We start from the raw sequence: 23,142 nt of genomic DNA on the forward strand, positions 1-23,142 counted from the left end.
CAGTTTGCATTCCCACCAACAGTGCAAGAGGGTTCCTTTTTCTCCACATCTTCGCCAACACTTCTTGTGTTTTTGGTTTTAGGTATTTTGACAGGTGTGATGTAATACCTATTGTGGTTTCAGTTTGCATTTCCTTGTGATTAGTGGTATTGAACATTTTTTTATAAGCAGGGTCGGGCCTGGTTAGTACTTGGATGGGAGAATATCTTTTTATGTGTCCATTGCTCATCTGTATGCCTTCTTGGGAGACATGTCTATTCATGTCTTGTGCCCATTTTTTAATTGGTTTATTTTTGACTATGATAAAAGTTCTTTATATATTTTGGAGACATAATATGCACATGTATAATTGTGTATATAAGCATATATACACACATACATACATATACATGTGTGTACACACGCATATCCACAAGAACATATACACACAAACACATGGATACACATTAACATATACACATGCATATCTGGGTACATATATATACGTCTATCCTTTTATTGGATCTCATTTGTAGATATCTTCTCCCATTCAGTAGGTTGCCTTTTAGTTTTGTTGATTGTTTCCTTTACTACACAGAAGCTTTTTATTTTGACATAGCCCTGATAGTTGATTTTTGCTTTTGTTTCCTTTGCTTCAGGAGACCTATCTAGAAAAATGTTGCTGCAGCCAGTGTCAGAGACCTTACTGCCTGTGCTCTTTTCTATGATTTTTAAGGTTTCAAGTCTTACTTTTAGGCCTTTATTCTTTTTGAGTTTATAGTTGTGTGTGGTATAAGAAAGTGGTCTACTTTGATTGTTTTTTTATGTAGCTGTCCTGTTTTCCCAACACCATTTGTTGAAGAGACCATCTTTTTCCCATTGCATGTTCTTGCTGTGTTGAAGATTAATTGACCATATAATTGTGGGTGTATTTCTGGGTTCTCTATCCTTTTCTATTAATCTGTGTGTCTCTTTTTGTGGCACATAGATCATACTGTTTTCATTATTACAGGTTTGTAGTGAATCTTGAAATCTAGGATGGTGATACCTCCAGTTTTGTTCTTTTTCAAGATTGCTTTGGCTATTTGAGATCTTTTGTGATTCCATACTAGTCTTCAGATTATTCTAGTTCTGTGAAGAATGTTGTTGATGTTTTGATAGGGATTGCATTAGATGTGTAGATTGCTTTGGTTAGTATGGACATTTTAACACTATTTGTTTTCCCAATCCATAAGCATGGAATATCTTTCCATTTGTTTGTGTCATCTTCAGTTTTTTTCATGAGACTTTTATAGTTTTCAGAGTATAGGTCTTTTATCCCCTTGGTTAAGTTTAATGCTAGGTATTATTTTTGGTGTAATTGTAAATGGGATTTTTTTAAATTTCTACTTCATTATTAATGTATTGATATGCATGGACTTCGGTATATTGATTTTGTATCCAGTGACCTCAGTCTGTTCATTTATTAGTTCTAGTAGTTTTTTGGTGGAGTCTTTAGGGTTTCCTATATAGAGAAACATGTCATCTGCAAATAGTGAATATTTTACTTTTTCCTCACCAATTTGGATGCCATTTATTTCTTTTTGTTTTCTGATTGCTGTGGCTAAGACTTCCAATACTATGTTGCGTAAAAATGGTGAGAGTGGACATCATTCTCTTGTTCCTAATCTTAGGGGGAAAGCTCTCAGTTTCTCACCATTGAGTATAATGTTTCCTGTGAGTTTTTTCTATATAGCCCTTAGTATGTTCAGGTATGTTCCCTCTAAATCTACTTTGTTGAGGGTTTTATTGTGAATGAATCTTGTACTCTGTCAAATGCTTTTTCTGCATCTATTGAAATAATCATAGGCTTTTTATCCTTTCTCTTAAATGATGTGTCACATTGATTTGCAAATACTGAACCACCCTTGCCTCCCAGAAATAAATCCCATTTGATAATGGTAAATAATTCTCTTCATGTATTGTTGGATTTTGTTTGCTAATATTTTGTTGAGGAATTTTCCATCTATGTTCATCAAAGATCTTGGCCTGTAGTTCTCTTTTCTCTCTCCCTCTTTAGTGTCTTTATCTGGTTTTCCTGTAGGGGTAATGCTGGTCTCAGAGAATGAATTTGGAAGTTTTCCTTGCTCTTTTCTAGAATAGTTTGAGAAGAATAGATTTTAACCCTTCCTTAAAGGTTTGGTAGAAGCAATAGCACTGCTAGGAATTTGCCCAAGGGATACAGGAGTCCTGATGCATAGGGGCACTTGTACCCCAATGTTTATAGCAGCACTTTCAACAATAGCCAAATTATGGAAAGAGCCATAAATGTCCATCAACTGATGAAGGGGTAAAGAAGTTGTGGTTTATATATACAATAGAATACTACTTGGCAATGAGAAAGAATGAAATACGACCTTTTGTAGCAACATGGATGGAACTGGGGGGTGTTATGCTAAGTGAAATAAGTCAGGCAGAGAAAGACAGATACTGTATGTTTTCACTCTTAGGTGGATCCCGAGAAACTTAACAGAAGATCATGGGGGAGGGGAAGAGGGAAAAAAAATTAGGGAGGGAGGCAAACCATAAGAGACTCTTAAAAACTGAGAATAAACTGAAGGTTGATGGGGGTGGGAGGGAGGGGAAAGAGGGTGATGGGAATTGAGGAAAGCATCTGTTGGGATGAGCACTGGGTGTTGTATGGAAACCAATTTGACAATAAATATCATATTAAGAAAAGAAAAAAAATAATAAATGTTGGGTAGAATTCACCTGTGAAGCCATCTGGTCCTGGACTTTGACCATTACTTTAAATTCTCTATCAGGCATATAGCTGATCTCTGTTTCGCTTTGCTATTTTGCTCTGATTTTTGTCCTCTTTTTTCATTTGGGACATGTTCCTCTGTCCCCTCATTTTGTCTAAATCTATCGGTGTCTCTTTGTTAGGAAAGTCAGCTGTATCTCCTGCTCCTGAAAATAGTGGCCTCATAAGTAAAAGCTCCTGTAGTGCCCTGCAGTGCAATGTCCCCTGTTCACCAGGAACTTGACACTTTAGGGATGCCTCATGTGTGTTGTATGTATCCTATTGTTGGGGCTGAGCTGCATTTGCCTTTAGTACAGTCATCTATAATGGCTCTCTTTGCTTGTTCTGTGCTCCCAGAGCAGAGCCAACTGATTTTTAGCGTCCAGTTGTTAAACTCCACTGATTGCCCTTCTTGTTTTCAAAGCCAAATGTTAGGGGTATTTGTCTTTACAGTGTGGGTCCTTGACCCTGGGGTGCCGGCATGGGGATCTGCTCCTCTCCCTTCTCTGCACGTGGGGCATCCCTCCCTCCCATGGGTAGTCCTGAAGGTTTGTCTCCTGATGGCGTCTCCACCCTTTCTACCCTCTTTGATGTAGCCATTTCTCTACATTTATCTGTACAGAGTCTGTCCTGCCAATCTTCAGATCATTTTCTGGTTTATTTACACCGATGTGGCTCTTATCTCATTGTGTTCATGGGGACAAGGTGAGCCCAGGATCCTCCTACTCCACCATCTTCCCTGGAAGTCCTTCTTGACTAATATTCAGTTAACAGTTTGATCTTTCTGAACATATTTTTACATTATTACAGTGTTTTGTTTTGTATGTGTTAATATTCTATTGGTTTCTATTTGATTTTCTATGCTCACTATGGAACAAAGACTTAAGAATAGATTATTAAAAGTAAAGGTAGTGATAAAATTAGTAACATAAATACTTAAGTAATTTTTAAACATAAAGTAAAGAGCTTCTTTTTAAATACCTGTGAATGTGGTGATTTTATGCAATTAAGTAAAGAAAGTATACAAAGGCAATATAGCCATGAATCTCTGGTAATTAAATTTTATGGCATCAATAATCTATTTGTCCTTTGGGTACTATTTTTTAATGAGATTTTGTCAAATATGCAGAAGAAAAATATTTGATGTCTATGTTTCCTTCATTTCTGTCAATGGACTCTGGCCCAAGAGTTGGCATATGGTCTAGGCTTGACAATCAAGGTCCGTTATCCCCTTGGCTATTGGCACTGGTTCCAACATGGACATGTAACCCAAAATGGGACAACCAGAGTCTTCTCTGTTTTCTATCTATATGTATACACTAGGAGAGGGTCTCTGGGATTACAACTCACAAGGACATGTTACCTTTTTCAGCTGTGACATGTAAAGATCCCACCTGAAAATGAAACCAACACAGAAACACAGAGCCAAAAGATGGCAAAGGGGAGACAGAGAACTAACATTGTACTTTAAGCATCTGGATGCAACACCCCTCAACTTTTCTGCCCTCTCTGTACTTTCTAGTTACGAGTTAATACATTCCTTCCCATCCCTCATTAAGGAGTTTGAGGTGGATTTCTATCACCTGTAAAAAAAAAAAAAAAAATGTTCTGTTTAACACAAAAGTGGAAAGCCATCAAAGATTTCATACTTGGCATACAAAGCACAGTCCTCTCTCTGCTAAAGCAATGTGCTTTTCTCTAGGACAAGAACAAAATATTGCCTTCCAGTATGAATTTGATGAATTCTATCAATAAAGTCAAAGGAAAAGCTAGAATTACCAAGCTATCACTCCGTATTGCATTCCTCATCAAGAGAAAAGGTACAAGTCAAACCATTGATGAGTTTATAAAGCCAGTCATGAGTTAATGACAAACATGGTTAGAGCTAAATCTGAATGAACTACTGACAAAATTCTTTCATCAAATGATAGTGCTGTACAAACATTATGTCAGTAGCATACAGTGTCAATTGAAAGGTATGTACTAGACGCATTTTGCTTTGTGGAAGTGATAATGTGGAGTATGAAAAAGTCCTTGGCATCTGTACACATTTATAAGAGATGGAAGCACTTGATGACTTTTTGCTTCTGGTTGTCATCGAAAACTCCTGCTCTAGAGGAGGAATTTTCATGAGCATTATTTTGTGAACTATGGTGTCAAATGGAAAGGAACACTGGGATTATTCCTAATGGAGCAGCAGCTATGTGTACAGCGTGCCATACCTGAAGCCACTTGACTTGCTCTGTTATTAAAGGAACAGTTTTTAAAAACCGTGCTTCCTAATGTTGATTTGTTATGGAAGAAGGTAAGGAATTCAAGTCATTATTGGTTACTGAGCAACTGACACAAGTTGATTTCAGCAGGTTGGGCAAAAAAAAAAAAAATGAAATACTCTTGACTCTCACATTAAAGTTTATTTGCTACGAAAGGAAAAGAACATACATCAGGAATTTGTGTGGTAAAAAAAAAAAAACATAACATGAAATTTACCATCTTAACCATTTTTAAATTTACAGTGCAGTAGCATTAGGTATATTCACTTTGTTGTACAATTGATCTCTAGAACTTCTATCTTGCAACACTAATACTCTATACCCACTAAACATTAATACCCCCTCCTCAACATTTGGTATTTGCTTTTCTACTTTGTTTTTATGATTTTGACTATTTTAGAAACTTTGTATGACTGGAATTATACAATATTTATCCTTTATTGACTGGCTTATTTCCCTTAGAAGTCCTCAACATTTATCCACGTAGCATGTGACAGAATCCCTTTTTAGAGACGGTATTGTATTACAGTGTATGTGTATACCCCGTTTTCTTTACCTGTGCATATGTTGATGAACATCGGGTTGTTGCCCTGTCTTGACTATCATGAACAATACTGCAGTGGACATGAAAGTGTATATTATCTCTTTAAAACCTGATTTTAGTTCTTTGGGATGTATAACCAGAAGTAGAATTTTTGGGTCACATGGTAATTCTAGTTTTAACTCTTTGAGGATCCCCCGTATGGTTTTCCATAATAGCTGTATCAGTTTACATTTACAGTAACAGTACACAAGTGTTCTAACGTCTCCACATCTTCACTAATACTGTTTTCTTATGATAGTGGCCATCCTGGTGTGTGAGGTGATTATCTCATTGTGTGTGTAATTTTTTAATTTTTTTATTAAAATTTTTTTAATGTTTATTTATTTTTGAGAGAGAGAGAGTACGTATGTGGGAGGGGCAGAGAGAGAGAGGGAGACATAGAATCCAAAGCAGGCTCCAGGGTCCAAGCTGTCAGCACAGAGCCAGATGCGCGCTTGAACCCCCAAACCATGAGATCATGACCTCAGCCGAAGCTGGATACTTAACCAACTGAGCCACCCAGGTGCCCCTCTTCTTTAATTTATTTCAACAATGTTTTATATTGCAAGTGTACAAGTCTTTCACCTCCTTGGTTAAACTTATTCTAAAGTATTTCATTCTTTTTGATGCTATGGAACATGGGACTGATTTTCAGATTGGTCATAGTTAGGTATAGACATACAACTGATTTTTACGTGTTGATTTTGTGTCCTGCAACTTAATAAATTTATTAGTTCTAAGAATTCTGTTGTGGAATCTTTAGGATTTTTTAAATATAAGATAGTATCATCTGCAAACATATAATTTTACTTCTTTTCCAATTTGCCCCTTATTTCTTTTTCTCATATAATTGCTCTGGCTCGGACTTCCAGTCCTATGTTACATAGTAGTGGTGAATGTGCTACAAGCCCTTGCTTTTTCCTGATCTTGGAGGAAAAGCTTGCAGGCTTTCCCTATTGAATATGATGATAGCTGTGGGCTTTTGATATACAGACTTTATTATTTTGAGGTAGTTTTCTTCTCTTCCTAGTTTGTCAGATGTTTTTCTCATAAAAGGACATAGAATTTTCTCAGATGTTTTGTTCTGCATTGACTAAGACTGTGGCTTTTGACCTTTATTTTGTCAATGTAGTGTATTACACTGATTTTTAATAAGCTGAGCTATCCTTGTTTCCAGATATAAATTCCACTTGTTCATGACATACAATCCTTTCAATATGCTGATGAATTCACTTTATTAGTATCTTGTTTAGGATTTGTGCATTAATATTCATCAGGGATAGTGGTATGTAGTTTTCTTTTTGTGCCTTTGTGTGGTTTTAGTATTAGAGTAAAGCTGCCTTCCCAGAATGAGTTAGTCAGTGTTCCCGTCTTCTATTCTTTGTAAGATTTGGGGATGGATTGGTGTTAATTATTCTTTAAATGTTATATAGAATTCTCCAGTGAAGCCATCTGGTTTGGGACTTTTCTTTTTGGGGGAGGTTTTTGATTACTGCTTCAATAAACTCCTTGTGTTGAATGTAATTATATATATTTCTAAATGTATTCCTGAGTCAGTCTTGGTAGGTTATATGGTTCTAGGAATTTTTCCATATCTTCTGGGTTGTCCAATTTGTTGTCCTATCCAGTTTTTCAGCACCATTTATTGAAAAGACTCCTTGGTACTATTTTTGCTGCATCCCAGAAGTTTTGATATGTTGTGTTTTTATTTTCACTTGTCTCCAAGTATTTTCTAAATTTTATTTATTCTTTGACGTATCGATAAAGAATGCAGTGTTTAATTTCCACATATTTGTATTTTTCTGTTTTCCTTATGCTAATGATTTCTAGTTTCATTCCATTGTGCATACATCCATTGTGTATACTTCTTTCTTCTGAAAGAAGCCTGATAATTCCGGTCAGGAGCCTTTTTACCATTTCAAATGGCTTACTCAAGTCTTACACATTAGCAACATAGTCGATATCTGCAGTGACCTGAAACTATCGCTTCAAGGCCAAAACATTATAAAATATGTAGACACCAGAATTTCTCTAAAAAACTGAGCCAGAAGTTAATGACTTAAAAGTCAAGACCTTAACACTTAACATTTGATTATTTTACTCATCATAAAATTAATAAAATACCACTGACTTATTTTTAAAATACATCCAAATACAACAAAACTTAAAAAAAAAAAAAAACTCTCCAGAGACCAATGAAAGCAAATACTGTGCTGTCATTATAGTGCCGCTAGGTACACGTGTCTGTTGAACACTTGAAATGTGATTGTTGCAACCAAGGAGCTAATTTTTCACTTCACTTAAACAGTCACATGTGACTTAGAGCAATTCTGTTGTACGATGCAGCTCTGGAACAAGAAAAATAATAGATTCTCATTATTTTATACTAATGATCGCATTTGCATTAGAGCATGTGAGATGGGGTGGAAAGCATGTTATAGAGTGACATAGACAAACTTTAGTGTATTCAGAGAAGAGCCATGGTAAGAAAACTGTAAACTTCGTTGTATTGGAACTAGAATGAAGAAATTTGAAGTGGCCTTGGAGGGAAAATGCTAACTCATGTAAGCAGGTAAGATTGCAGTACATGGAAGAATGCATTTATTTTGAAGCTTTCCTTTAGGGGCTCCTGGCTTCCTCGCTCAGTAGAGCATGTGACTCTTGGTCCTGGGGTTGTGAGTTCGAGCCCAAGTTTGGTCTTAGAGATTACTTAAGAAAAAAATCTTTTTTTAGAAAAAGTTTTCTTTAAAAAGAAATAGAACTAGTGGGTAAGTTTGATACAAGAAAGAGCTTTCTATGTGCGTTCCTTTGGTGAGAGGATCCCAGTCCTAACCTGTGTGATTGGGCTATGGCATTAATGCTAAAGTATTGTAGTTTCACTTCCTCTCACTAAGAAACACATTTCAAATGTGGAGTAAACAGTTCCACTCTTGAGACCTTGAACATGTTAATGGGAAAAGTGCATAGTTTAATGCTGAAAGGAATATTTAGAGACATTTATAAAGTCATTTTGTGTCCTCTGGAGGGTATCTCATCTCATAATTTTGGGGTCAGCAGGAAGCAGGGTTTCAGGATCTGTTATGTTGACTTGATACTTGGTTTCTCTCAATGCATTGATGGGTGTTTGTGATCTCTGATTCTTACTGGAATTTAAAGAACAACTGGTTACCAAATTCCATTTTCTCTAAACTTAAATTATTTAGACTCTTTGTTTCTGGGCAATGCATTTCTTACAATTAAATTATGAATGATGATCTTTTCTGTCCTCACACTAAGCACTAGAGACATTCCTTTCAACTTTGGTTTTCTCTTCATCGCAGCATTATTCACAATTGCCAAAAAGTAGAAACAACCCAACTGTTAATTGATAGATGGTGGATAAACAAAGTGTGTGTACGTATACAATGAAATATTATTCAGCCTTAAAAAAGGAAATTCTTACATAGGCAACAACATAGATAAAATTTGACATTATGTCAAATGAAATAAGCAGATACAAAAGACAAATACTGTATAATTCCACTTTATGAGCTATACATAGAACATTCTAATTGATAGAGACATTAGAATGGTGGTTGCCAGGTCCGGGGGATAACAGAGAATGAGGGGTTAGTTTATGGGCATAGAGTTTTTGTTTGGGATGATGAAAGGTTCTGGAGCTAGATCATGATAATGTTTGTATAACAGTATGAATATGAATGCATCTGAATTGCACAGCCACTGAATTGTACACTTAAAAATTGTTTAAATGGGGATACCTGGGTGGCTTGGTCACTTGAGCATCCAACTTCAGCTCGGGTCATGATCTCACAGTTTGTGAGTTCGAGTCCCGCGTTGGGCTTGCTGCTGTTGGCTCAGAGGCCACTTTGGATCCTCTGTATCCCTCTCTTTCTGCTCCTCCCTGCTCATGTGCATTCTTGCATATTCTCTCTCTCTCTCTCTCTCTCTCTCTCTCTCTCAAAAATGAGTAAACATTTTAAAAAATGTTTCAATGGTAATTTTTATGTTCTGTATATTCTGTATTTATTACATTAATTTGTTTTAATTTCATTTCTTTATTCTTGGATTACATTAAATTGTCCTGGTAGTCTAAGTTAGGTCATCTATAGAGAATAGCTAGTACTGTTTTTCTGTATTTTTCCTCTAGCAAATAGAGTATAAGGACATGTTAATATGATTTCAGGGTACCTGGGTGTCTCAGTTGGTTGAGTGTCCAACTTTGGCTCAGGTCATGATCTCACAGTTTGTTAGTTCAAGCCCCATGTCAGGCTCTGTGCTGAGAGCTTGCTCAGAGCCTGGAGCCTGCTCCAGATTCTGTCTCCCTTTCTCTCTGTCCCTGCCCCACTCACAATCTGTCTCTGTCTCTCAAAAATAAACATTTTTTTAAAATTAAAAAAAAAATGTTAATAAGATTTCCAGTCACATAATCAGGTGGATGAGCATTATTAGCACCGTATGCAATAGTCCTCTCCCAAACATCAATAATACCCACATCGAAATCCACAAAAATATCCTTCACAATAAGATTTTTAATACAACCATGGAAATCACTAATCATCTCTGGTATTTTCAGTTTTAAGATCAACTTGGTCTCTGGGCTTTGTGAGAGTAGACATTCAATGGCCTTTTGAACATTAATGGCCTTCTGAATGAAAATTTTGACAGGAGAAGGTCTGAGGTGCTGGCCAGGGGTAATGACAATGGCTGTGTCATTGTCTCTGACTGCTCGATCAATTTTCCTTGGGATATAGTTTTCATTACCAAACAGATGTTTGGTAATACATGGAGGACCATGCTTTTTCCACTGAATCAAAATATGTCTTGTGGCATCCAGAAGTATACGTGTTTTAAAGACCCCAATTCCATGATGATCAAAATATTTTAAGTCTGATGGAAAACAAGTCAATAATTCTTTGTAACTAAATGAAATTAATTATATAATTTTTAAATGTACACATTTGTAAAATTCTGACCAAGATAATTTCTAATGATAATAGTATTACTGCTAAGGGGAAGAAAACAACTTTACCAGATGCATTAAAATCTTAACAAAATGGGTGTAGAAAGAGGAAGAAAAACGTTAGTATTTATGAATGAAAAAATAAAATTTGACTTTTAGTTAAAAACCCAAATCCAAATGTTTGGCAAATTAAAAAAACAAACATTATTTTATAAGAAACTCATAAATCAACTAATTTCAAAATAAAAATACATACTTTTCACCACTTTTTGTAAATAGTAAACCCATTGATGCAGTGTTGAATCTTCAATGAGGAAATTAAGTTTTCTCTTCAAGCAGTCATTTTTAATTTGTGTTTAACTTGCTCTATTTACAAAATGCTGTAATCCACCTTCTTTTCACAGTATGACCACTGGGGAAAGGAGTCTTCATTTCAGTCTGACTTTTTCCTATGTTCTCACTCTCTGGCAATAAAAATACGTGCAGTAAACAATTTTTATTACCACAAATTATTTTTGAAACAAACTCCTCATTTTCTCCCTTCTTTTTCTCTTTTCTCTCCACCCTTCTCTATTTATTCTCTCCTCTCTTCAACAAATATTTTAAAAGTCTCACTTTTGAATAATCTCACTAATGAACGGTTTGTCCTGGAGTAGGGATAATTTTTCTTGTGCATTTGCAATGTTTTCCTCAGGCTTTACCTAGTCCCCCAAGCTACTCAACAGCTAGCCAAATGAGGAGGAAATAAGTGGCCATGAAATAGCAGGCCTCAGTAACTCAGCTAAACATTGTACCAATAACATTGACCTTGGTAACTTGTGAAATTTCCCCTCAAACTCTTCTTCTCCATGGAGAAACCTTGAATGTGTTTATGAAATGATGTCACACACATTGTTTATTTTGTGTGCACCAGAATCCGGTTCTCGGGTTAAAATTTCAGTGTTGGGCCCAGGCTGAACATCTTAACAGTGCGGTCTGATAAATGTAGAAAAAGGGAGGGCTGATACCTCCTTATTCTGAACACTTCACTATAAAAGTAGCCTCAGCTGTATTCATTGACTCACATCATGCTTTCATCCAGGTAAGACTTGGGCCTTTTAAACAAATATCCTTGAAGTATAGTTGATACAAAATGTTATATTAGTTTCAAGTGTACAACATAGTGATTCCACAATTCTGTGCATTACTTAGTGCTCACTACAATAACTATAGTCGTCATCTGTCACCATACAACATTGTTACAGTATTATTGATTATATTGCCTGTGATGTACTTTTCATCCCCATGACTTACTTACTTTATAACTGGAAGTTTGTACCTCTGAATACCCTTCACCTATTTGATCCATCTCCCCAGCTTTATATACCTCTGGCAGTAAACACTTTGTTCTCAGAGTCTGTTCCTGGTTTTCTGGGTTTTTTATTTTTATTTTTTATTTTTAGATTCTACACAAAGGAGAAATCCTATGGTCTTTGTCTTTCTGACTTATCTCATTTAACACAATACCCTCTAGGTCCATCCATTTTGTTGCAAATGGCAAGATCCCACTCTTTATAAGGCCTAGTATGCTCCATTGTGTTTATATATACTGCATCTCTGTTGCCATTCATCTGTTGATGGACACCTAGGTTGCTTTCCTATCTTGGCTATTATAAATACTGCAATAAACACAGCAGTGCATATATCTTTTTCAGTTAGTGTTTTCGGTTTCTCTGCATAAATAATCAGTAATTAAATTACTGGATTGCATAGTATTTCTATTTTTAATTTTTTGATGAACCTACATACTTCTTTTCCACAGTGGCCGCACCAATTTACATTCCCACAAACAGTGTACAAGTGTTCCCTTTCATCTACAGCCTCATCAAAGTTTGTTATTTCTTGTCTTTCTGATTCTAGCCATTTTGACAGGTGTAAGGTAACATCTCCTTGTGGTTTTGATTTGCATTTCCCTGAGGATTTGTGATATGGAGGATATTTTCATGTGTCTGCTATCTGTCTTCTTTAAAAAATGTCTATTCCGGTCCTCTGCTCATTTTTTTTTAATGGGGTTGTTTGTTTTGGTGCTGAGTTGTAAAAGATAGTAATATATTTTAGATCTTAACCCCTTATCAGATAAATCATTTGCAAATATCCACTGTAATTCAGTAGGTTGCTTTTTAATTTTGTTGACAGTTTCCTACAGTGTGTGAAGCTTTTTTGTTGGGTTTTGTTTAATTTATTTAAATTCAAGTTAGTTAACATCCAGCGTAGTATTGGTTTCAGGAGTCAAACCCAGTGATTCATCACTTACACATATAACACCCAGTGCTCATCCCAGCAAGTGCCCTCCTTAATGCTCCTCACTGATTTAGCCCATCTCTCCATCCACTTGCCCTCCAGCAATCCTCAGTTCTCTGTATTTAAGAAATTCTTCTGGTTTCCCTCCCCTTCTGTTTCTATCTTATTTTCCTTCCTATCTCCTATGTTCAGATGAACATGTTTTGTTGCTTAAGTTCCACATGTGAGTGAAATCATATATTTGTCTTTCTCAGACTTACTTTGCTTAGCATAATACACTCTAGTTCCGTCCATGTTGTTGGAAATGGCAAGATTTCATTCTTGTTGATCACTGAGTAGTATCCCATTGTGTGTGTGTGCGCGTGCACATACCACATCTTTAAAAAAAAAATTATAAATGTTTATTTGTGAAAGAGAGTGAGAGAGACAGAGTACAAGTGGGTGGGGGGCTGAGAGGGAGACACCAAATCTGAGGCAGGCTCCAGGCTCTGAGTTGTCAGCACAGAGCCCAGTGCGGGGCTCAAACTCATGGTCTGCAAGATCATGACCTGAGCCCAAGTCTAACACCTAACTGTGAGCCACCCAAGTGCCCCTATCTTTATCCATTTATCAGTTGATGGATATTTGGGCTCTTTCCATAATTTGGCTCTTGTTGATAGCACTATTATAAACATTGGGGTGCATATCCCTTTTTGAATCAGTGTTTTTATATCCTTTGGATAAATACCTAGTAGTGCAATAGCTGGGTTGTAGCATAGTTCTATTTATAATTTTTTGAGGAAACTCCACACTGTCTAGCAGAGTGGCTGCACCAGTTTGCATTCCCACCAACAAGGTAAATGTGTTCCCCTTTCTCCACATCCTCGCAAACATCTGTTGTTTTCTGAGTTGTTCATTCTAGCCATTCTGGCAAGTGTGAGGTGATATCTCATTATGGTTTTGATTTGTAGTTCCTTGATAATGAGTGATTTTGAGCATTTTTTTAAATGTGTGTTAGCCATCTGGATGTCTTCTTTGGAAAAGTGTTTCTTCTGCCGATTTCTTATCTGGATTATTTGTTTTTTGGGTGTTGAGTTTGATAAGTTCTTTATAGATTTTGGATACTAACCCTTTATCCAATATGTCATTTTCAAATATCTTATCCCTTTCCATTGGTTGCCTTGAGTTTTGCTGATTGTTTCCTTCACCAGGCAGAAGCTTTTTATCTTGATGAGGTCATAGTAGTTCATTTTTGCTTTTGTTTTCCTTGCATCCAGAGATCTGTCTAGTAAGAAGTTGCTATAGCTGAGATCAAAGAGGTTGCTGCCTGCTTTCTCCCCTAGGATTTTTATGGCTTCCTGTCTTATGTTTAGGTCTTTCATCCATTTTGAGTTTATTTTTGTGTATGGTGAAATAAAGTGTCCAGGTTCATTTTTCTGCATATCACTGTCCATTTTTCCCAGCACCACTTGCTGAAGAGACTGTCTTTTTTCCAATGGATATTCTTTCCTGCTTTGTCAAAGATTACTTGGCCACACGTTTGTGGGTCCATTTCTGGGTTTTCTATTCTATTCCATTGATCTCACTTTCTGTTTTTGTGCCAATACCATACTGTCTTGATGATTACAGCTCTGTAATATACCTTGAAGTCTGGGATTCTGGTGCCTCCAGCTTTGGTTTTCTTTTTCAACATCATTTTGGCTACTTGGGGTATTTTCTGGTTGCATACTAATTTTAGAATTTTTATTCTAGCTCTGTGAAGAATACTGGTGTTATTTGATAGGGATTGCATTGAATGTGTAGATTGCTTTGGGTAGTATCAACACTTTGATGGTATTCTTCCAATCCATGAGCATGGAATGTTTCTCTATTTCTTTGCATCTTTTTACATTTCTTGAATAAGCTTTACACAGTTTTCAACATACAGATCTTTCACATTTTTAGCTAGGCTTATTCCTAAGTATCATAGGGTTTTTGGTGCAATTATAAATGGGATTGATTCCTTGATTTCTCTTTCTGCTTCTTCATTATTGGTGTATAGAAATGCAACTGATTTCTGTATGTTGATTTTATATCCTGCAACTTTCCTGATTTTTGGGGGAGTCTTTTGGGTTTTCCACATAAAGTATCATGTTTTGTGCAATGAGTGAAAAATTGATCTCTTGTTTGCTGATTTGGATGCCTTCTATTTCATCGTTGTCTGATTGCTGAGGCTAGGACTTCCAGGACTATGTTCAACAACTGGTGAGAGTGGACCTCCCTGTTGTCTTCCTGAATTAGGGGGAAAGCTCTCATTTTTCCCCATTGAGGATGGTATTAACTGTCTTTCATATATGGACTTTACAATGTTGAAGTATGTTCCTTCTATCTTTACTTTCTTGAGGGTTTTATGAAGAAAGGCTACTCTATCTTGTCAAATGCTTTTTCTGTACCTATTGAGAGGATCATATGGTTCTTATCCTTTGTCTTATTAATGTGGTGTATTCACGTTGATTGATTTATTTTTGGTGTAGTCCCAATACTTTATTTTTGCTTTTGTTTACCTTCCCTGAGGAGAACTATCTAAAAATGTTAAGGTTGGTGTCAGAGATTACTGCCTGTTTTCTTCTAGGAGTCTTATAGTTGCAGGTCTCACATTTAGGTCTCTAGTCCAATTTGAGTTTATTTTTGTGAATGACTGTGAGAAAGTGGTCCACTTGTATCACTTTTTATGTAGCTGTCCAGTTTTCCCTGTACCATTTATTGCAGATACTGTCTTTTCCCTATTATGTATTCTTACCTCCTTTGTCATAGATTAATTATGTAAGTATGGGTGTATTTCTGGGCTCTTTATCATGTTCTATTGATGTGTCTTCTTTTGTGCCAGTAGCATACTGTTGTAATTCCTATAGCTTTTTAGTACATCTTGAAATCTAGGATTGTGATACCTGCACCTTTGGTCTTTTCCCAAGATTGCTTTGGCTCTTCAGGGTCTTTTGTGCTCCATACAAACTTTAGGATTATTCTAGTTCTGTAAAACAAACTCACTCACTTACTCACTCACTCACTTATAGTCACTCACTATTTTGATAGGGATTGCATTGAGTCTGTAGATTTGGGGTAATGAGCACATTTTAATCATACTCCTTGAATCCATAAGTATGGAATATCTTTTTATATATTTGTGAAATATTCAGTTTCTTTCATCAATATCTAATATTTTTCTGAGTCTACTTATTTCATATCCTTGGTTAAGTTTATTCCTAGGTATTCTTTTTGGTAAAATTGTAAATGGAATTGTTTTCTTAATTTCTCGGACACATCATTTTTAGTGTATAGAAATGCAACCTATTTCTGTAAATTTTATATCCTGCAACTTTACTAAATTCATTTATTATTTCTAGTAGTTTCTTGGAGTCTATAGGGTTTACCGTAAACTGAATCACATCTGCAAATAGAGTTTTACTTCTTTGTTACCATTTTGGATGTCTTTTAATTCTTTTTCATGTGTGATTACATTGTCTAGGACTTCCAGTACTATGTTAACTAAATGTGATGAGAGTGGACATCTTTGTCTTATTCCTGATCTTAGAGGAAAAGCTAAGCTTCACTGCTGAGTATGATGTCAGCTGTGGGTTTGTCCCATATAGCTTTTTTATGTTGAGGTAGGTACCCTCTAAACCCACCTTGAGAATTTTTATTATAAATATATGTTGAATTTTGTCAAGTGTTTTTTCCTATTCAGATGATCACATGGTTTTAATCCTTCCTCTTCTGAATGTGAGATACATAAAATTGATTTGATTTGCAAATATTTAGAAATTCTTGCATCCCTGGAATGAATCCCACTTGATTATAGCAAATAATCCTTTTTTTTCATGAAGTATAGTTGACACAATGTTACATGAAGTTCACATGCATAGCAACACAGTGATTCAACAACTCTGTATGTTCAGCTATGTGTACTACAAGTATAGCCACCATCGTTCACCATGCAACACAATTAAAATACCATTGACTATATATTCCCTGTGCTGTGCCTTTAATCCTGAGATTTATTTATTGCTTAACTGGAAGCCTGTACCTCCCATTCCCCTCACCCTTTGTGGCCATCCCCTCACCTCCAGAAACCATCAGTTCTCTATGGGTCTGTTTATGCTTTATTTCTTCATTTATTTTGTTTCTTGGATTACACATATAAGATGGATCACATGATGCTTGTCTTTGTGTCTGACTTATTTTGTAGTGTAATGCTCTAGGTGTATCCATGTTACAAATAGCAAGATCGCATTCTTTTTTCATGCCTGACTAGTATCCCACTGTATTTATATACCACAACATCTTTATCCATTCATATATCATTGGACGCTTGGGTTGCCTCCATAACTTGGCTATTGTAAATACTGCAAAAAACATACAGGTACATATATCTTTTCATATTAGTGTTTTTTATTGTTTGGGGGTAAACACCCATTAGTGGATTACTGAATCATATGGTAATCCTATTCTTAATTTTTTGAGGAACATCTAAACTATTTTCCACAGTAAACATCTATTTACATTCCCACCAACAGTACGGAAGGGTTTCTCTTCTTTCTACATCCTCATCAACACTTGTTGTTTCTTGTCTTTTTTTATTTGAGCCATTCTGACAGGTATAAGGTGATATTTAATTGTGTTGATTTTCATTTGCCTGATAATCACTGATTTAGGGCATCTTTCCATGTGTCTGTTGGCCATCTGTATATCTATTTGGAAAAATGTCTATTCAGGTCCTCTGCCCATTTTTTAATCAGATTATTTGTTTTGGTGTTGAGTTGTACGAGTTCCCTATATATTCTGGATATTAACCTCTAATAAGATCTATCATTTGTAAATACCTTCTCCCGTTAAGTAGGTTGTCTTTTCATTTTGTTGTTTTTCTTTCCTGTGCAAAAGCTTTTTACTTTGTGTACCCTCAATAGTTGATTTGTTTAGAAAACTGTTGCTGAGGCTGTGTCAAAGCAATTACTGCCTGTTTTCCTGCAGGAGTTCTAGGGTTTTAGGTCTCAAAATTGTGTTGTTAATCCATTTTAGTTCATTTTTGTGTGTGGTATAGAAAGTGGCCCAATTTAATAATAACATAGCTGAAAGAAATCAAGAAAACAATCCCATTTAAAATTGCAACAAAAAATAAAATACCTAGAAATAAACTTAACCAAGGAGGTGAAAGACCAGTACTCTGAAACCTGTAAAACATTGATTAAAGAATTGAAGAGGACACAAGTAAGTGGAAAAGTATTCCATGCTCATAATCAGAATAATTAATACTGTTCACATGTCCATATTACCACAAATAATTTACAGATTTAATGCAATCCTTATCAGAGTTACAATAGGACTTTTCACAGAACTAGAACAAATAATTCTAAAATTGGTTTGGAGCATAGAAGATGCTGAATAGCCAAAGCAATCTTGAGAAAGGAGACCAAAACTTCAGGTATCACAATCTCAGATGTAAAAATATACTAGAAAGCTATAGTATTCAAGACTGTATGCTACTGGCACAAAATAGATATGTGGATTGGTATCACAGGAGACATCACAGAAATAAACCCAAACTTGTCAGTTAATTTATGACAGGAAGCAAGATTACACAATGGGGAAAAGACAGTCTCTTTGATAAATGGCATTGGGAAAACCAGACAGCTACACACAAAAGAGTGATTTAAAAAAATGTATCATTGCATGGGGCGCCTGGGTGGCTCAGTCGGTTGAGCGTCCGACTTGGGCTCAGGTCACGATCTCGCGGTCCGTGAGTTCGAGCCCCGCGTCAGGCTCTGGGCTGATGGCTCGGAGCCTGGAGCCTGCTTCCGATTCTGTGTCTCCCTCTCTCTCTGCCCCTCCCCCGTTCATGCTCTGTCTCTCTCTGTCTCAAAAATAAATACACTTAAAAAAATTTTAGAAAAAAAAAATGTATCATTGCATCTCTGGAGGCAAGGGAAAGAAAAGCAAAAATGAACTACTGGAACCTCATCAAAATAAAAAGCTTCTGCACAGCAAAGGAAACAATCAGCAAAACTAAAAGGCAACTGACAGAATGGGAGAAGATATTTGCAAATGACATATCCGATAAAGGGTTGGTACCCAAAATCTATAAAGAACTGATCAAACTCAACACCCCAAAAACAAATCATCCAATGAAGAAATGGACAAAAGACGCGAATAGACACTTCTCCAAAGAAGACATCAAGATGGCCAACCAACACATGAAAACATGCTCCACATCAGTCATCATCAGAGAAATAGAAATCAAAACCACAATCAGATACCACGTTACACCTGTCAGAATGGCTAACATTGACAACTCAGGCAACAACAGATGTTGGTGAGGATGTGGAGAAAGAGGATCTCTTTTGCATTGTTGGTGGGAATGCAAGCTGGTGTAGCCACTCTGGAAAACAGTATGGAGGTTCCTCAAAAAACTAAACATAGAACTACCCTACAATCCAGCAATTGCACTGCTAGGCATTTATCCATGGGATACAGGTGTGCTGTTTCAGAAGGACACATGCACCCCCATGTTTATAGCAGCACTATCCACAATAGCCAAAGTATGGAAAGAGCCCAAATGTCCATCGATGGATGAATGGATAAAGAAGATGTGGTGTGTGTGTGTGTGTGTGTGTGTGTGTGTATACACACACACACACACACACACATACATACATACAATGGAGTATTACTTGGCAATCGGAATGAAATCTTGCCATTTGCAACTACATGGATAGAACTGTAAGGTATTATGCTTAGTGAAATTAGAGAAAGACAAAAATCATATGACCTCGCTCATCTGAGGACTTTAAGAGACAAAACAGATGAACATAAGGGAACGGAAACAAAAATAACAAAAACAGGAAGGGGAACAAAACAGAGGAGACTCATAAATATGGAGAACAAATTGAGGGTTACTGGAGGGGTTGTGGGAGGGGGGGATGGGCTAAATGGGTAAGAGACATTAAGGAATCTACTCCTGAAATCATTGTTTCACTATGTGGTAACTAATTTGGATGTAAATTTTAAAAAATAAATATTTTTAAAAATGTACCATTGAATTTGGTTTGCCAATATTAAGAATTTTGCATATATATTGATCAGGGATATTGAACTTTATTTTTTTCCCCCCCTTAAGTGTCTTTATCTGGTTTTGCTAGCATGGGAATGCCAGACAGGTAGAATGAGTCTGGAAATTTTCCTTCCTCTTCTTTTTGGACTACTTTGAGGAGACTAGGTATTAACTCTTCTTTAAATGTTTGGTAGAATTCACCTGTGAAACCATTTGGTATTGGACTTTTATTGCTTAAGAGTTTTGATTACCAATTCACCCAATTTCAAGGAATTTATCCATTTTTTTTCTAGGTTGTCTAATTTGTTTATACACGACATTTTTTAAGTTGATTTATTTTCAGAGAGAGAAGGAGGGAAGGAGGGAGAGAGACAGGATGAGCAGGGGAGGAGCAGAGGAGGGGGAGAGAGAAAGAATCCCAAACAGGCCCCATGCTGTCAGCACAGAGCCCAAAGGGAGTTGATTTCACCAACTGTGAGATCATGACCTGAGCTGAAATCAAGAGTCAGAAGCTTAGCTAACTGAGCCACCCAGGTGCCCCTGTTCACATGTAATTTTTAATAGTATTCTTATAATCCTTTCTGTATTGGTGATATTGGTTGTTATTTCTCCCCTTTAATTTTTTATTCTATTTGTTTGAGTCCTCTCTCTTTTGTTCTTGATGAATCTGGCTAAAGGTTTATCATTTTTATTTATCCTTTCAAAGAATCAGCTCTTAGTTTCATTGTTTTTATCTATTGTTTTTTAGGGGGGGGGGTTGTTTTGGGCGTCTTTTTTTGTTTTTTGTTTTTTTTCTTTGTTTTTTGGTTTTTGGGTTTTTTTTTTTTACTTTAAGTTTCAACTTATACTCTGATCTTTATTATTTCCTTTCTTCTACAGATGTTGGATATTCTTCCTTTCTTTAGTTCCTTGAGGTATAAGATTGGATTATTTTATTTTATTTTTAAACTTTAGTTAACATACAGTGCAGTACTGGTTCTGGAATAGAATGCAGTGGTTTATCACTCACATACAATACCCAGTGCTCCTCACGACAAGTGCTCTCCCTAATATCCATCACCCATCTAGCTCTTCTCCCACCCACCTCCTTTTTAAGATTTTTGTTTTATGCAGTATACCTGTATTGCTGTAAATTTTCCTCATTGAACTGATTTGGTTGTGTCCCAAAGATTTTGGACCATTGTTTCTATTTTCATTTGTCTGCAGGTATTTTATTTCCACTTTGATGTCTTCTTTAACCTATTGGTTGTTTAGTAGTGTGTCGTTTAGCTTCTGTGTGTTTGTGTTTTTGCCAGTTTTTTTTCTCGTAATTAATTGCTCATTTCATACCATTTTCATCAGAAAAAAATGCTCAATATGATTTCAATCTTAAATTTATTGAGACTTGTTTTATGGCCTAATATGTGATATGTGCTATAGAATATTCCATGTGCACTTGAAAGGAATATGTATTCTGTTTTGGGATAAAAGGTCCTCTATGTATCTTTTGAGTCTATCTGGTATAATGCGTCATTCAAAGTCCCTGTTTCTTCACTGATTTTCCTGTCTGAATGATCTATCCATTGATAGCAGTATAAAGTCCCATAGTAGTATTGTGTTAATGTCAATTTCTCCATCTGTCTGTTAATAATTGCTTTATGCATTTAGGTGCTCCTACATAGGTGCTAGACATTTCTAGTTTTTATAATCCTCCTGTTAGAATAATCCTTTTATCATTATGTAATGCCCTGCTTTATCTCTGGTTACAGTTTCCATTTTAAAGTCTATTTTGTCTGATATAAGTATTGTTATCACAGCTTTTTTTTTCTTTTCTTTTCTTTTCTTTTTTTTTTTTTTGCTTCTGTTTGCATGGAATATCTTTCTCCAGCCCTTACACTTTCAGGCTATATATGTCTTTAAATCAAAAGGGAATCTCAAGTAGGCAGCATATAGATGGGTCAAGTTTGTTTAATCACTCAGACACACTATGTCTTTTGATGAGAGCATTTAGACCACTTATATTGACAATAACTATTGATAACTATATATATTGTCATTTTGTTATGGTTTTTGTTGTTTTTGTAGTTCTGTTGATTTCTTCTTCCCTTGTCTATTCTGTTTTGATGGCTTTCTTTAGTTTTGTGCTTGGATTACTTTCTCATTATTTTTTTGTATCTATTAATAAGTTATGATTTATAGTTACCATCGGATTCATATGTAACATCTTATATATATATTATATATATATATAAGATGTTACATATATATATGTTATATATATAATATATATATAATATATATATAATATATATATAATATATATATGTTATATATATACACATACATAGATTATATATATATATATATATATATATATATATATATATATATATATATATATATATAAATCTACATTAAGTTGATGACACCTTAAATTTAAACACATTCTGGGTCACCTGGGTGGTTCAGTTGGTTGACCATCTGACTTTTGATTTCACCTCGGGTCATGATTTCATGGTTCGTGGGTTCAAGCTCCATGTCAAGCTCTGTACCAATAGTACAGAGCCCACTCAGGATTCTCTCTCTGTCCCTCCTCTGCTCGTTTTCTCTCTCTCTCTCTCTCTCTCTCTCTCTGTCTCTCTCAAAATAAATAAATAAACATTAAAATTTTTCAAACATATTCTAAAAGAACTACATTTTTACTGCTCCCTCCATGTTTTATATATAGGTCACTTTACATCTTTTTACTTTGTATATCTTTTGAGTATTTTTTGTAGACATAATTGATTTTATTATTTTTATGTTTTAACTTCTGTACTGGCTTTATAAGTGATTATTCTACTACATTTACTATGTTTGCTTTAACCAGTGAAATTTTTTTTCATAATTTTCTTCTAGTTAAGGTCTTTTCTTTCCATTTAAAAATTTCCCCTTAACATTTCTTGAAAGGCAAATTTAGTGATGATGAACTCCTTTCACTTTTTGTTGTCTGGAAATTTCTTTAGATCTCCTTCAATACTGATAGATGATCTTGTAGGCTATTGTTTGTTGCAGGTTTTTTGCTTTCAGCACTTTGAAGATACCATGCAACTCCTTTCTGGCCTGCAAACTTTCCACTCAAAAATCACTTCATAGCCTTATAGAGTTTCTCTGGCCTATAACTAGTATCTTTGCTCTTCCTGCTTTTAATATTCTCTATCTTTGTTTTTTGCTTTTTTTTCCTAATTTATTTTTGACAGAGGG

At 35.6% G+C, this 23,142-nt stretch overlaps 1 protein-coding gene across 1 annotated transcript in view; it reads right to left on the minus strand.

Annotated features, from left to right (window-relative positions):
• NXPE2 (neurexophilin and PC-esterase domain family member 2) overlaps window positions 1-23,142 on the minus strand; it is a 137,898-nt gene that overhangs the window by 43,286 nt on the left and 71,470 nt on the right. Inside the window, 3 exon segments of the mRNA XM_053900636.1 lie at window positions 10,016-10,504; window positions 10,834-10,925; window positions 10,927-11,041. Coding sequence (XP_053756611.1) covers window positions 10,016-10,504; window positions 10,834-10,925; window positions 10,927-11,041 — 696 coding nt within the window.

This window comes from Panthera pardus, unplaced genomic scaffold (assembly GCF_024362965.1).
Source record: "Panthera pardus isolate Hobbes unplaced genomic scaffold, ASM2436296v1 HiC_scaffold_12, whole genome shotgun sequence".
Classification (NCBI taxonomy): Eukaryota; Metazoa; Chordata; class Mammalia; order Carnivora; family Felidae; genus Panthera; species Panthera pardus.